General features: G+C 35.7%; 7 protein-coding genes across 7 annotated transcripts; 3 read left to right on the forward strand and 4 right to left on the reverse strand.

Moving 5' to 3' along the window:
• Nucleotides 1–50: 50 nt before the first annotated feature.
• RHIMIDRAFT_264745 (uncharacterized protein) lies at nucleotides 51–629 on the reverse strand. Its single transcript, XM_023611773.1, has 3 exons — nucleotides 507–629; nucleotides 266–459; nucleotides 51–143 (listed from the first exon to the last, which is right to left on the reverse strand). The coding sequence occupies exons 1-2, from the start codon at nucleotides 565–567 to the stop codon at nucleotides 266–268; spliced, it is 255 nt and encodes an 84-aa protein (XP_023469702.1). The 5' UTR covers nucleotides 568–629; the 3' UTR covers nucleotides 51–143.
• A 626-nt stretch (nucleotides 630–1,255) lies between these two features.
• RHIMIDRAFT_264747 (uncharacterized protein) lies at nucleotides 1,256–2,454 on the reverse strand. Its single transcript, XM_023611774.1, has 5 exons — nucleotides 2,153–2,454; nucleotides 1,804–2,092; nucleotides 1,623–1,763; nucleotides 1,425–1,594; nucleotides 1,256–1,402 (listed from the first exon to the last, which is right to left on the reverse strand). Exons 2-5 carry the CDS (start codon nucleotides 1,963–1,965, stop codon nucleotides 1,273–1,275), a joined length of 603 nt encoding a protein of 200 aa, XP_023469703.1. The 5' UTR covers nucleotides 1,966–2,092; nucleotides 2,153–2,454; the 3' UTR covers nucleotides 1,256–1,272.
• A 439-nt stretch (nucleotides 2,455–2,893) lies between these two features.
• On the forward strand, nucleotides 2,894–4,794 carry RHIMIDRAFT_264765 (ClpP/crotonase). The gene is made up of 9 exons (XM_023611775.1): nucleotides 2,894–2,995; nucleotides 3,049–3,072; nucleotides 3,129–3,242; nucleotides 3,294–3,378; nucleotides 3,429–3,560; nucleotides 3,622–3,817; nucleotides 3,873–4,058; nucleotides 4,111–4,312; nucleotides 4,372–4,794. Exons 1-9 carry the CDS (start codon nucleotides 2,939–2,941, stop codon nucleotides 4,714–4,716), a joined length of 1,341 nt encoding a protein of 446 aa, XP_023469704.1. The 5' UTR covers nucleotides 2,894–2,938; the 3' UTR covers nucleotides 4,717–4,794.
• Nucleotides 4,795–5,989: 1,195 nt separating this feature from the next.
• Nucleotides 5,990–7,960, forward strand: RHIMIDRAFT_264777 (ClpP/crotonase). The gene is made up of 10 exons (XM_023611776.1): nucleotides 5,990–6,025; nucleotides 6,093–6,116; nucleotides 6,173–6,289; nucleotides 6,349–6,430; nucleotides 6,488–6,628; nucleotides 6,688–6,880; nucleotides 6,933–7,118; nucleotides 7,171–7,372; nucleotides 7,432–7,772; nucleotides 7,825–7,960. Exons 1-10 carry the CDS (start codon nucleotides 6,005–6,007, stop codon nucleotides 7,853–7,855), a joined length of 1,338 nt encoding a protein of 445 aa, XP_023469705.1. The 5' UTR covers nucleotides 5,990–6,004; the 3' UTR covers nucleotides 7,856–7,960.
• A 373-nt stretch (nucleotides 7,961–8,333) lies between these two features.
• On the reverse strand, nucleotides 8,334–9,324 carry RHIMIDRAFT_55753 (thymidylate synthase). Its single transcript, XM_023615405.1, has one exon. It carries the CDS (start codon nucleotides 9,279–9,281, stop codon nucleotides 8,382–8,384), a length of 900 nt encoding a protein of 299 aa, XP_023469706.1. The 5' UTR covers nucleotides 9,282–9,324; the 3' UTR covers nucleotides 8,334–8,381.
• Nucleotides 9,325–9,794: 470 nt separating this feature from the next.
• On the forward strand, nucleotides 9,795–10,711 carry RHIMIDRAFT_55762 (uncharacterized protein). Its single transcript, XM_023615406.1, has 4 exons — nucleotides 9,795–9,925; nucleotides 9,981–10,103; nucleotides 10,154–10,315; nucleotides 10,368–10,711. Exons 1-4 carry the CDS (start codon nucleotides 9,829–9,831, stop codon nucleotides 10,598–10,600), a joined length of 615 nt encoding a protein of 204 aa, XP_023469707.1. The 5' UTR covers nucleotides 9,795–9,828; the 3' UTR covers nucleotides 10,601–10,711.
• Nucleotides 10,712–10,746: 35 nt separating this feature from the next.
• RHIMIDRAFT_233603 (uncharacterized protein) lies at nucleotides 10,747–11,520 on the reverse strand (the record flags this gene model as incomplete). Its single annotated transcript, XM_023607994.1, has 1 exon — nucleotides 10,747–11,520. One exon carries the CDS (start codon nucleotides 11,518–11,520, stop codon nucleotides 10,747–10,749), a length of 774 nt encoding a protein of 257 aa, XP_023469708.1.
• Between the last annotated feature and the right edge of the window lie 1,892 nt (nucleotides 11,521–13,412).

Here is a 13,412-nt window from a genome sequence, read left to right on the forward strand (position 1 = left end):
AAAAAAAGTTTATATCATCAGCAAAAAAAAGACTAGTTGCTTACTTTGTCGACACATTGGTTGTAGCCTTGGGGGCAGCTTTCTTCTTTTGCTTGTTCTTTTTCTTCTTTTTTCTTCGTCTTTTGTTATACTTTGCGCCCCCAGTAAGAAGAATATTAACCATTTTCTCAGCCGCTCTCTGTCGAACTTGTTACAGAAAAAATTGAGATTTTGCAGTGTCGCTGCCATAAAAATTGAATAACGTATTCAAATAACTGAGGATATGCTAAACATAAACAGTATATGATTGGTAGAAAGTTGTCTTATGGGATGGCATCTCACTTTCAATTGATTCAATCTGGTTTTCTTTTTTCCGTCGTCTCTGATCAGTCTGGTATCTGGTAGATCCGGTCATGTGATAATATTCATGGGTGGTACATCGCAGTAGACTATGAGCTTTTATGCTTACACCCTCTGCCGCTGTGAAAACAGTCTTTCTCCTAGGATCAATAAAAGCGGCCTGTCACTGTTTTGTACTTCGTCAATATCGAAGTCATGTAGTTTGAGCTCAAGATCTACTTCATTCATTGTTGCACGCTTGGTTGATTTTTTGTAAAATAGACAGTCAACAGAGAAGCCGTTCGATCTAATTACGTTGCCAAACATGACGTGGTTGTTTCCGCACGGTTCAAGGCCTTCGCTAAAATAAAAATAAAAGATTAATGGTTTCCTGATAAGATGTCAACATTTTTTGACGACGATTTATAATACCTTTTATATCTCAAGGCAACAAAATCTATCACACTTTCAAAGAATGAGAGCTGATTATCATACCCTTCTGATCTTGATCAAGATACAAATGGTGCCAACGCGTTTGAGCTAATGGTGATTGATCTGAAATGCAAGGATGGCTTCGGAAATACTCCAAATAGTCATAGCAATGGGAGTCGGCGCACATCATAGGGTTTGTGGTTTCGATGTCCAACCTCGTATTCGGATAAGATTTGACAAAGAACACGCATGTGTTTTTCTGGTTGGCGACTGAGAGTTTGTAAAGTAACTTTGTTTGGGAGCAATACGTTGAGTGGCTGACAAAGATCCGTAATTAATGCTTTTTGTTGTTCCTGCAGTCTTGTCGCACAACTTGGCCAATGCGATTCCCCGCCACAAACGAACTGATAGTAATATTTAGCCGAAATGTCAGAAATGTCACTCGGATGTACGTTCTACATGTGAGAAAAGTATGAATTCTAATTTTCCATTTTTTTAAAAAAAAATACAAGATGTGGCAATTTACCATGAGTAAATTCTGCAATTCGTGTTTAAAAAATACAACAATTGTTGTTCAAAATTCTCAACAATATGGTTGTTGTAGCACGTCTCCAGCTCTTTGCAAGCTTCGGTGAGACATTGGCTGGCCCCCCTTTATCAATTTTTACTGATACACAGCATTTGGATTTGTGTCTTTGAAAGCATCCCAGTATGATATGAGATTTGACGGTGTACTGGCGCTATTCGTTATTTTCTTTCCATTGATCAGTTGGCACACTGAGTGCCAATATTGTTGTGTGTAAATAGCGTAAGGTATGGAATCATGGGATTTAACAAACAGTAGCTATTAGTCAACAGCCCGTCCTGGATACAATATTGTGGATATCTCTTGAGCTGACAATAATCTTGTTTTTGAGTATCTCTTTGTAATCACTTTTGTCAATAGAGTCCAACAAAAGTTTTCTAGTGAAAGCTATATACGGAAAACCAAGGTTTCTTGCAAGCACTTCATTCTTTGCGAGATTGTGGTTTGGACATAAACGGGAACGTGACATACTGTGACCACTTACTTTGTTGACAACTTTTGCAAATTACTGTTGAGTTTGTGCCCTCTCTTTGTCGCTTGGCTTGCTGTTTAGCTTGCTTGAGGCTGGAGCTTTGCTTTCTTTTTGTTCCACTAAATGTTCCAACTAACAATAGAAATATCATTAGCATAGTAAATATTTCAATATGAAAGACGCAAGCGAAATACCATCATCAACTGAAGCTTCTTTATAAAATTTACATTTGTAATACTTTTTATTCGCGTGTCCTTTCTCTTGACAATCCTCGCATATCATATCTATACAAAAATTACGCTATAAGTAATATAGACTTATTTGAATTGATTACTATCGTTTACCTTTAAACGGATTATCTACGTTTCCTTCTTCAAGCTTTCTTTTGTTGAGAACTGATAGTTACTTTTCGAGAATGAAATTCTTGAACACGTTGTCGAAGAAAGAGATTTAAATTTACCAATTTTATTTGATATTTATTCTATATAGGAAAATGTGACAGTTCCTGCATCACGCGTTCTTCTTTCGTTGAAGAAGTCGTAGAGAGAACCCATCCGAATTGACAATAGTACTAGGAAAAACCCCTCCCATTATAGACTGGAATTTCTCATTCATATTATTAGCGCTATTACAGCAGAATCCAAGACAAACAGCAAAAAAAAGGTAGAATTGGACTGCCAAAGATTAGCTATCGTAAACAAGGTATCCTTACTGAAAGATAAAATTATTGTACAGATCAAACGTCTAAAATATCAATGTCTATTGTCTGAATGCCCATTTAATTTTATCCAAAAAAGGTAATCTATTCATTTGAAAGTTAATTTTGATTTATCAGAAAAAAGCTAACATTGTCTGAATTTAAAGTAGAAATACTGTATCTACAGTCTTTTCAGAAAGTAAAGTCGCATTTTTGTAGTCTTTATATAATTTATACGAAAAAGCGACAAGTCAGCGCGACATCTCTTTCTGGAAATAGTGTATTTCAAGAGCAAATAGACGAGGGCTGAGTTGGTTAATTGATTTACCGAACATCTGAACAAAGAAGTACCAAGAATTCGCATTAGTCATTTTACTGCTCTTTCTGATATACATTGCCTCTTTTCTTTTTTTCTTTTATTAACTGACAGTTCATGATTAGAACAAACTTTGCCAAAGTCACTTCCGTGACCTCTTCCATAAAGCAGAGAGTAAGAAATTATAGATTAGGTTATAAAACACATAGTTACCATCTATACCCTAGCTATTACATACACAGGGCATAGAGGTATATTCATTACAGATCAATGTATCGTATTTTATTGAATTCATAAATGCGTATAGCCAAGTGTTTTGGTCAAAAGAGATGCATCGGCTCGACATCTTATTCTAAATCGTCCTCGCAAATTGAATGCGATCGATTTAGAAATGGTCAATATCATCTATCCACATTTGAAAGTAGGGTTGCAAAAAATAATCAAATAAGAGGGTTAATCTTTTGTTCGATAGGCGTGGGAACTATCCGATCCGCACGCCAAAGTAATTTTTATGAAAGGCGTAGGAAGAGCGCTTTGTGCAGGCGGTGACGTCAAAGGTACATTCATTAAGTAAAAACACCACCTCGACTCACAATGATGCATACAGATGTAGCTCTTAAAATAAAGGATCCAAATAAGCATGAAGAATTGGCTTTTCAAGTTGACTCAGAGTATGAAATGATTCACTTTATATCAACAATGAAGAAGCCTTATATTGCTGTCATGGATGGAATTACAAGTAGGTATCTTATACCTTGTACCAAGTGATTTCTGATTTTACTGCTTTATTTTAACTATAGTGGGCGCTGGAGCTGGTTTGCTATCTGCCTTTGCTCCTTTCAGAATTGCTACTGAGAATACACAATTCGCTATGCCTGAGACTGCTATAGGATTATTTTGTGATGTAGGCGCAAGCTTCTTCTTGTCTCGCTTGGACGGGCATATCGGTCCTTTTATGGGAATGACAAGTAGAATCCTGAAAGCTGAGGATGCTCTGTAAGCATATATTTTATTCAGATACAGCCAAACTAAAAAAAAGAGTTGCATTTAGATTTGCTGGCGTTGCAACACACTTTGTACCTTCTGCTAATTTGGAGGCTTTAGAATACGAACTAGCTACTACTGACTGCATAGATTATAATAAAGTTCATGAAACTATTGAAAAGTTTGCTGTAAAAAAGGGTCATAAACCCTCCGTTTATACGCTTCATGGTCAAGTACGAAAGACCATCGATAGGTATGCATATGACACTATTACGCCATAAAATTCTTCTTATACATTTCTGTAGATGCTTTCAATATGAGCATGCCGAAGAGATTCTTGATGCCTTAAACAAGGATGGCTCTCGATTTGCTCATGAGGCAATTCACACGATTCGTAAGCGTTCGCCTACTGGTGTAAAAGTAACCCTAGAGCACATTCGCAAAGGTGCACACTTATCTTTAAAAGAATGTCTTCAAATGGAGCATGTCCTGTGGCAGACAGTGCCGGTAAGCAAATTAATGTACTATCCTGTACTGTTAACCGAGCAAACATTTCTAAACCCTAGTTTGCCCATGACTTTGTGGAAGGAGTCACATCTCACATCATACATAAGCAAGCACCTAAATGGAATCCCAGTAAATTAGAAGACCTTGATCTTGATGAAGACATTCGTGTGAGATTTTTCCATGCTAATGTTGCAAGAAGACTGAACTTTATGAATACGCAAGATTGTTATCGTTTGCCCTATGAGAAATACGCTTTACCTTCTGAAAAGGAAATATTTGAAGTACGTTCAAAACACAACTTATCAACCGTTAGAGATACCGTAGCCTGGTTTGAAGAAGATCGTAAAGATAAATACGGTGTCCGTGAAAAGGTCGAGGATGTCCTTAATAGATATGAAATGTAGACGGCATGCTATAAATATGTCAACTGATTAGATAGAATAAAACACTACAATACTCCCCTTGTTGACTTTAACTGATTGATTCTTTTGTACAATAAAGCTTTTTGAATAAAAATTGCTCTTATCCCTAAGCAATACTAATAATAGAGACGAACGTTCAAAGAATGACAAAGGAACAGACTGCCTCAAGTACATGACTAGAGTAACAATAAAAAGAAGCTTATTCAAACTGTATTAGCGGATGTCTGTTGTATAACCCTCATACTTTTTGATTATCAGCATATGTCTTCAGGACAGACTCAGTCGCCTACTTTTTATCTTTGTTCACTTGACACAAAACAAGGAGAACAATACATCGGCTCAACCTTTGTTTTTGGGGACATTAACCTTGGTAAAAATACAGTTACCCTTTTTGATATACACTCTTACAGCCCATAGGTCGCATTGTACGTCTATCCTGCTGCCTACTTGCAACTAAATAAGCTTGTTTTGTAAAATCCAAAAAAAAAGTTAGAAACAAAACCATGGAGCTTGGATGATCGATACATTTTTGGTTATAGTATCTTTATATGACGCTACTGAGAATCACAGCTCATATGAAGGTTTCTCCCCATTTTTTCCAACATTAGCTCCTTATTATTGAATTTCTGGTGAAATAAGTGAACTAGAGAGCTATTATGTAAAAAAAAATTTGCAAGAACTCTTTAGCACTTTTATATAACCTTTTCTTGTGTGTTTTATCTTCATGAATAATGTCTATAGGATACACATCCTTTGAGGAATATAGCGCGTTGAATGAATGCCGAGTATATTCCAGTGACGGGGATAAACTAGAGACACCTTTTGACGTTTGGGGTTAATCCTATTAATAACTTTTGCTACAAACTTCCTTCTAATAATAACAGAGAAATTGCATAATAAAAATCACAGCATACAAAAGAGTCCTTTAATAATTTGTTATTCAAATAGTCATTTATGTTTATGGTCTGTTTAAGCAACTGAAAAAAAAGAAACGAGGGATAAGTAGATATTTCTGGAGGTTGGGTAGAGAATTGCTCATTTCGCGTGTTGTCGGCAACTTCGGGAAAGAGTAAAGATAAGGGGCAACCTTACTCGCCATAAAATAGAAGCAAAGTAACAATTAAGCTAATCATTCATAAATGCACGAATCATGCTGGACAACTTTCAAATGCTGGGTAAAAGAATACGGACATTTGGTACTTGTATATAAAGAGCCTTCATCAAGCACCTATTTCGTTTGTTGTTCTTTAGCAAAACAAATTTGAAGAAAATGGTAAACCCTACCCACGTAGTAAGGATCTTGTATCTTTTTGTTTTCAGACAGCAAGAAATATGCTAACTATGCTTTACTTTCTTAGCAATACTATCAATACAATCCTACCGTAATTAAGTGCTGATTATAGTCAGATAGTGATTATTAATCTTCCCTTCACAATAGACGCCAGAGGTCTTTATGCAAAGAGTCAACTGCTCTCGTGTTATCACCCTTAACAGACCATCACAGCTTAACTCAGTAACCACCTCCCTTCTTATGCGATTATTAGGATACTTGAAGGTAAAGTTTTACAACTGTTTGATCTATCAAACTAACGGTAACTTGATCATTCTTAAAAGACATGTGAGACCTCCAATGAAGTTAACCTGGTTATCTTGAAAGGTGCTGGTAGAGCATTTTGCACTGGCGGTGATTTGAAACGTAAGAATTGGTACTTGATGCCAAATGTAATGTTAATTACTGTTTAATGCACTTTAGACTGTTCTGAGGCTTTTGTTGATGCTCCGGACCCACATACGGCAAAGGCTAACCTTCAAAGCTTCTCGCAAATTTACACGCTCCTTCATTTGGTAGCTACTATGGATACACCTATAGTAACGCTAATGGATGGAATGACATGTAATTTCTCAGTATGAACACACTCACTTTGATGTTTATTTACATTCATTCTATACTAGGCGGCGCTGGTAGCGGAATTGGCGCTTTTTCACAGTTTAGAATTGCTACCGAAAACACATGTGTTGCAATGCCTGAGGCGACAATTGGCACCTTTTGTGATATGGGCAGTAGCTATTACATGTCTCGCTTGGATGCAAACTTGGGTACCTATTTAGCACTCACGGGCAGAGTATTAAAAGGAGAAGATGTTTAGTACAGTATTTGCATCATAGTAAAAGGAAACTAGAACTTACACTTTTTACAGTTTGGCTGGCTTTGCTACTCACTTTGTGCCTTCCTCCTCGTTAAAGGCATTAGAGGAGCGCCTTACTCAGATAACAGAGCCAACATTAGATTTGATTAATGATGTCATTGAAGAATATGCTGTCGGCCCAAACCATAAGCCGTCCAGTTATATGATGCATGGCCAGCGTTTAGAAAAGATAAACGAGTAAGTTTATTTGTTACCAAGCAAGAAAGAGATTGTAAAATCATATTCTTAGATGGTTTCGCTACGGTACTGTTGAGGAAATTGTCGATGCGCTTCGAAGAGATGGATCAAAATTTGCACTTGACACTATGAACACCATTCTATCTCATTCTCCAACCTGTCTCAAAATAACTCTAGAATCATACAGAAGGGGTAAAAACATGTCTCTGTTGGAGTGCTTGGAAATGGAATATCGAATCTGGCATATAACACCTGTAAGTGTTTTTTTTTTAAGACTGTTGATTAACAGTGTATTCATGTGACCTTTTGGTAGTATTTACCCGATTTCAAAAATGGTATAAAAGCCAAATTGGTTACAAAACAAAAAATGGAGTGGACTCCAAGTAGATTAGAGGATGTCGACCTGGAAGAAGATATAAGGTCAAGAATATTCCATTGCTTCGCTCCGATTATATTTGTTCCTAGTAGCAGAAAAGACTACTTTAAACGCCCTGTCAACTACACGTTACCTACTGAAAGGGAAATTTTAGATGCTCTGCTTACACTTGAGCTTAACTCGGCTGAAAAAGTTATAGAATGGTGCCAAGCAACTTGTAAGGGAAAGAAGTACGGTATCGTCGAGAAGGTTACTGACGTTCTTAATCGAAACAGAAGGTACGTATAACTATTTATCTAGGAGCATTCTTTTGATGTTACTTTTCTTTAGTCGCTTCAATAAGCTTATGGCAAAACTTTGAATTGCGAACACTAGATAAAAATCTTTAGCAGATAGTTTTAACTTAATGGAAGTAAAAATACTTTAGTAATTTGATCCCGTTATTACACATCAGTTCTTAATAAACCTACTCTATAAAATTTATGCCTTTTGGTTCTTTATCACTGTTTCGAAATCATATCATCCCTTGACTTAGTGTCATTCAACATTAACTTGATAAAGTATTAATATATGGATATGAAAACCATCAAGCTCATTCCTTTCAGCCAGTTTAACTATCTATTTACTGGCCACAAGCGATCATAGGAAGACGACAATATATAAACAATAGCCAGCATCAGTACTCTAAGGGTGAATACTATGACTACGAACTGAATATGAGCTCATTGATACATCTTTATATAAAGCGCATTATTTCAATATTTTTCCCGATACCATCCATAAGGATTTTATATTTATAAATGTCAGTTAACTGCCGAGAAAGCGAAATATTAGCGTTGCCGCAAAGCATAATAATAACCAAGACTCGGCTTCAAATTGTGTATTTATTAGACAGACATTTTCATTTCTATTTTACTGTGAGGACTGTAGTTCTCTAATACAAAATCTTCAAACTTGAAATCATCGATAGTATCTACTTTACGGTTGATTTTTAAAGTAGGGAAAGGCTTGGGTTCACGTTGAACTTGTTGCTTGAGTGCGTCAAGATGATCCACATAAACATGTGTATCGCCCATTGTATGTATGAATTCACCAGGTTCAAGATCTGTTACATGTGCAATCATGCGTGTCAAAAGTGCATAAGAAGCAATATTGAAAGGAACACCCAGTCCCATATCGCAAGAACGTTGATAGAGCACACAGGATAACTTGGCACGCCCGCCATCCTGAGGTGGGTTAGATACATAAAACTGACAAAAGGCATGACAAGGTGGTAAAGCCATGATAGGAATATCTGCAGGGTTCCATGCTGATAGAATGATTCTGCGATCAGTGGGATTGTTTTTTATAGTATCAATCACTTGTTGTAATTGATCAACGCCTTGTCCTGTATAATCAGTGTCACAGTCAACGTACTTGGCGCCAAAGTGTCTCCATTGAAATCCGTAAACTGGTCCAAGGTCACCTTCACGACGGTGAGTAAGACCTAACTTGTCGAGATATTCGCGAGAACCGTTGCCATCCCAAATTTTGATATTTCTTTCACTTAGATGCTTTGAGTTTGTATCTCCTTTTATGAACCAAAGCAGTTCTTCCAAGACTCCCCTGAAGAATACACGCTTTGTTGTCAGGAGGGGAAATATATCATCTTTTAAAGAGAATCGAAGCTGAGGAGGAGCAAAAACAGCCAATGTTCCTGTACCTGTTCGGTCCTTACGGTGCTCTCCCTGTTCCATGATGTACTTTATAAGGTCCAAATATTGGTATTCTTCATGTCTAATTGTCATTTTGTTATGTGAAGAAGAAATAAATAATAAATAAAAAAAGTTCTCGTGTCTGATTTTTCTCTTTTTTTTTTTTTAATGCGCCGCTCACACGCGAATTTTGGCGTTTCTATTTCCCTACGACAACATGAATCCATTCAGTGATCATAATCGATATGACAAAACAAAATCAAAGTTAGCACATCTTAATTTAGCAAGAACTGACAAAAAGAGAGCACCACAAGATGCGTTTCTTACAGGAGATGTAACAAAGCGAGTCAAACAAGAACTATATAACGATGATCTAGCTTACAACAGTTATAGTCAACCTCTGTCATCGTCATTTCCTTACAGACATATGAGAGAAACAAATCCACCAGGGAACAACTTTTATTCACAACCCATAACAACAGCTGATAATAGATACTTTGATCATATACCTACTCGAGGATCAATAGAAGAAGAGAACAATAGATTAAGAGAACAAAATGGAATCGTAAGACAAAATGTATATTTTTTGTAAATCAAGGACTAAATAAAAACATAGCTACGGTCAAGACTTGCAACGCTCATGGAAAATGTTGAGGAATTATCACAACTTAAACAATTAGATGAACAAGAAGAAGCAGCCATGAAGAAGGAGCAAATTATTCAAGAAATAAATAAAAGTAAGTCTATACAGAACAGGTACACAATAACTTGAATAACATCATGTTTCTATAGGCTCTGATCTATTGAATGAAAAAATGCAGAAACTGGAAGAAATAATAGGTAAACTTGTAGAAGAAGATTCAGATACACCAGTCAAATCAGATTCTAAAGAGATATCTGAACTCAAGTCAAAATGTAACGTATTCTTTAACATTCTTATAACAACCATTAAAAATTACAACTAGTAAAAAGATTACAAAAGCAACAAGTTGAAATAGTTGAAAAGGAAAAAAAGTTTAAACAGGAAAACAAAATCCTAAAAGAACTTACCGGGTTGACTGTTAAAGAAACAAGGACAAAACAGGACGGTGTTCAGTATGTCTATAATCTTAGTGGACCCAATGGATGTAAGTAAATTATATGCGTAAAAAAAAACACTATTGACATACTCTCATGTAGCATTAGACTTTTCGCTATTCATTCCCAGTCAGGAAGATAAACAAGTATTATATTCTCCTATGCTCGAAAGACAACGAAATACTTCTATATTTTCTCATTTACCAGACTTTCTCCGGTTCGATATTGAGTTTAATAGAGATCAATTAAGCAGATTCTTTTGGAGACTCTCAGCTGCACTCTATGAACAAGAAGCCAATGAAGAAAACAGAGAACAGGCTAGTATAAACATGTAGTTAAGAACAATCCAGATTGGTTATACCTTTGTAGGTTAAATAAGGTTTTATTATCGTCAATATTTGCTCTATGCCCCTGTAGCGACATTTTATTGTATACAAAAGACACATATTTATATAAACAGAAAAAAGAAATCAATACCGTATTATAACGGTTTTCTTTCAAGAAAAGGCCTACAGGGCTTTTTCTTTTGAAACAAAGATCTGAATAGACTTAGTTTGCGCATAACTCGCTGAAAAGCTAGAGGGACACAAGATGCTTTACTACCATAATTATTCCCTATTATTCTCTTTTGTTCAGCATCAGTATAAGCTCTCTCTACATATTCCTTTTTTTCGCTATCTCTGTTTCTTTTGTCCGTATGTGCATTATCTGAATGAGGATAGCCCGACATTTCAACACAGCCATTGTTTTTATGCTCACAAATACTGTCTTCAAAGCATACATTGAGTAAGGTTTCTGGTACCTGCAGATCCTTGAATAGGTCACTGGAGAATATGTCAAGACTATTGGATACATCTGGGTTCATTGGGTCCATTGAAAAACCTTGTGGCTGGCTATCAGACTGCATATTGGATACTGAACCAAATTTCGATCTAAGCCTTTTTTTTCTTTGGTTATTGTCATTTTGTGTATCTGATTCTTGTGACATGGTCATCTTGTGCTGAATACCTTCTTTGCAATACACTTCAGTTATGTGAGAAGAAGAATAGTAACCAAATGCTAAATCTCCGCTACACTCTGATTCGTATTCATGAATAATAGGTGGATTAGTCGAAAAGCCTACTCTGCGACCATGCTTTGAGGGAAGTGGTTCCAATTGCTGACTATCCCAGAGTATCTTGTGATAAAATTCTATGACATTAAGTTTATTTTTTTCACAGTCTTTGGATGTTTCCACGGTATCTGCGATTTTCATTCAATCGATCGGTTGACTAAAGGACACAATAAAAGTGTAAAAGAGCAAAGGATTTAAGGGAATATGTTTTATTTAATAAACGAAATGGTAACTGATAAATTTGTTATATTTATAGAAAGATGAAGCACACTATGCGTTTTTATTTACAGTATGTATTCTATAAACATTAACAGTTGATATAAATAAGATACAGACAATCCTACAAAGCGACCACAGGTTCAAATGTAGGGCGTTCATGCAGGAGAGTGAGTTGTTATTAAGGTATTTCAGGACAAAGCCCAAAAAGTTCAAATGAAGCAATTTAGACTGGTTTTCTTTTATTTCTAAAGCTTTAGGGCAAGTAAAAGACTAGAATAAGTCAACTCTTGTGCAATAAAAAAGAGTTCACATGACATACTGTTCTCTGTGTTCTTTTCATAAAAATGATATTTAACCAAAAAGACAAAATATTGCCCTTATTGAAGTGTGTGGTCTAGCATCTAATTTCATGCATCTCTATTACCTTATAACAACGCTGGAATCAGAACATACATTTAGATACGACAATGTTTGAAATTACTTACTGTACAACTCACATTTGACCACTGCTGCTTTCAGTAGCGAGCAAAGTAAATTATATCAATTAGGGAATAGGAAAAAACTTGTTTTTTACATTTTAAAGATCCTACAGGAAGGCAGTGCTGTCTATGGTCGTGGTTCATATCAGTCATTTCCTTACGCGTGAAGATAGTAATGACAGTAGGCAGATGAATTTTAAGAAATTAATGTACGTATTTAAGCTATTCTACATAGTGTATAAGAGTAACAATTGCTGAACTTTATCGTTCTTGTGTATAAAACTATACAGACTTATGCAGTTTTATATACATTTTTTTCATAGCAACAGCTATACTTTAGTTAATTTTCTATGTCTTCTTCATTATTTTGAAAGATAAAATGTAATAATACATAAAATGAGCTTGATATCTTTGAGATATACACAATATAAATGTAGTCAACACTTTATAACAAAATGAAGAGTTACTAGAGATTTCATATAAATAGCCTGATCTTGACTTCTTTTTCTTTTTCTTCTTTGGACCAAAAAGTAAGACCAGCTATTCCTCAGCTAGCCCTAAGGTATGTTATATTCTTACAAGAAACTGATACATAGTATTATAGATTGCCCATTGAAACTAACCCGGTGTTGGCTGGGAATAGTTTGGCTCTTACCAAACCTTGACCCCATACACTCCTTTATCCCCTTTCGCTCCTTTGGTCGCTCTCTCTTTCTTTTCTTGCTCTTTCCCGGCTGGTTATCACCAGCCCAAACCAGAATACACTTCGAGTAAGATATTAATAATCTCTTTATATGTACATTCGCCTTTATTATCTCTGCTTTTCTCTTATAACCCCCTTCTTTATAATGTAAGTATTTAATATCAATGTAATAACTGATTAACTTATTATTTCTTTTATATCTCATTTCTTTTGCTTCTGGTGGGCTCTCTTTTATTATTAGATGCTGTCTGAAATTATCATTTTTTTTTTATCAGTGTGCAAATAATTTCTGAATAAAGTGTATTTATCAATACCAGCCTACATACAATACTCTTAATTACGTGAATTATAAGAACACCACCAAGCTTTTTAACTTGACGTTGCTTTTCTTTCTGGATCATATCATCTGCTTAGATAAAGCACAAGTAAACTCCGAACGAAATTGGAGTAAACGCTACTTTCCTGCTGTGGACAGCAGTAGATATCTGTCTACTTAGGAACCCCATGAGTGAATATGATTTCAGGAAATATAGAGTACTATTATCCATTGTATCAGCGAAAGTATCGTTGCATCAGACAGTATTACCTACAATAACTAAAGTATATTTTAAAACTCAACTCGGTTTCAATTG

The sequence above is a fragment of the Rhizopus microsporus genome (genome assembly GCF_002708625.1).
Source record: "Rhizopus microsporus ATCC 52813 unplaced genomic scaffold scaffold_2, whole genome shotgun sequence".
Lineage (NCBI taxonomy): Eukaryota > Fungi > Mucoromycota > Mucoromycetes > Mucorales > Rhizopodaceae > Rhizopus > Rhizopus microsporus.

Bases quoted from the DNA above. Each gene is read 5' to 3' on its own strand.
- RHIMIDRAFT_55753 (XM_023615405.1), bottom strand. From the start codon at position 9,281: ATGACAATTAGACATGAAGAATACCAATATTTGGACCTTATAAAGTAC.
- RHIMIDRAFT_55762 (XM_023615406.1), top strand. From the start codon at position 9,829: ATGGAAAATGTTGAGGAATTATCACAACTTAAACAATTAGATGAACAA. The intron at 9,926-9,980 runs GTAAGTCTATAC...ATGTTTCTATAG, and splicing joins TATTCAAGAAATAAATAAAA to GCTCTGATCTATTGAATGAA. The intron at 10,316-10,367 runs GTAAGTAAATTA...ACTCTCATGTAG, and splicing joins TCTTAGTGGACCCAATGGAT to CATTAGACTTTTCGCTATTC.
- RHIMIDRAFT_264745 (XM_023611773.1), bottom strand. From the start codon at position 567: ATGAATGAAGTAGATCTTGAGCTCAAACTACATGACTTCGATATTGAC. The intron at 460-506 runs GTGACAGGCCGC...CTGTTTTCACAG, and splicing joins TATTGACGAAGTACAAAACA to CGGCAGAGGGTGTAAGCATA.
- RHIMIDRAFT_264747 (XM_023611774.1), bottom strand. From the start codon at position 1,965: ATGCTAATGATATTTCTATTGTTAGTTGGAACATTTAGTGGAACAAAA. The intron at 1,764-1,803 runs GTCACGTTCCCG...AATCTCGCAAAG, and splicing joins AAAGTAAGTGGTCACAGTAT to AATGAAGTGCTTGCAAGAAA. The intron at 1,595-1,622 runs GTATCCAGGACG...GTTGACTAATAG, and splicing joins CAAGAGATATCCACAATATT to CTACTGTTTGTTAAATCCCA.
- RHIMIDRAFT_264777 (XM_023611776.1), top strand. From the start codon at position 6,005: ATGGTAAACCCTACCCACGTA. The intron at 6,881-6,932 runs GTACAGTATTTG...CACTTTTTACAG, and splicing joins TTAAAAGGAGAAGATGTTTA to TTTGGCTGGCTTTGCTACTC. The intron at 7,773-7,824 runs GTACGTATAACT...ACTTTTCTTTAG, and splicing joins GTTCTTAATCGAAACAGAAG to TCGCTTCAATAAGCTTATGG.
- RHIMIDRAFT_264765 (XM_023611775.1), top strand. From the start codon at position 2,939: ATGATTAGAACAAACTTTGCCAAAGTCACTTCCGTGACCTCTTCCATA. The intron at 3,561-3,621 runs GTAGGTATCTTA...TTTTAACTATAG, and splicing joins TGTCATGGATGGAATTACAA to TGGGCGCTGGAGCTGGTTTG. The intron at 3,818-3,872 runs GTAAGCATATAT...AGTTGCATTTAG, and splicing joins CTGAAAGCTGAGGATGCTCT to ATTTGCTGGCGTTGCAACAC.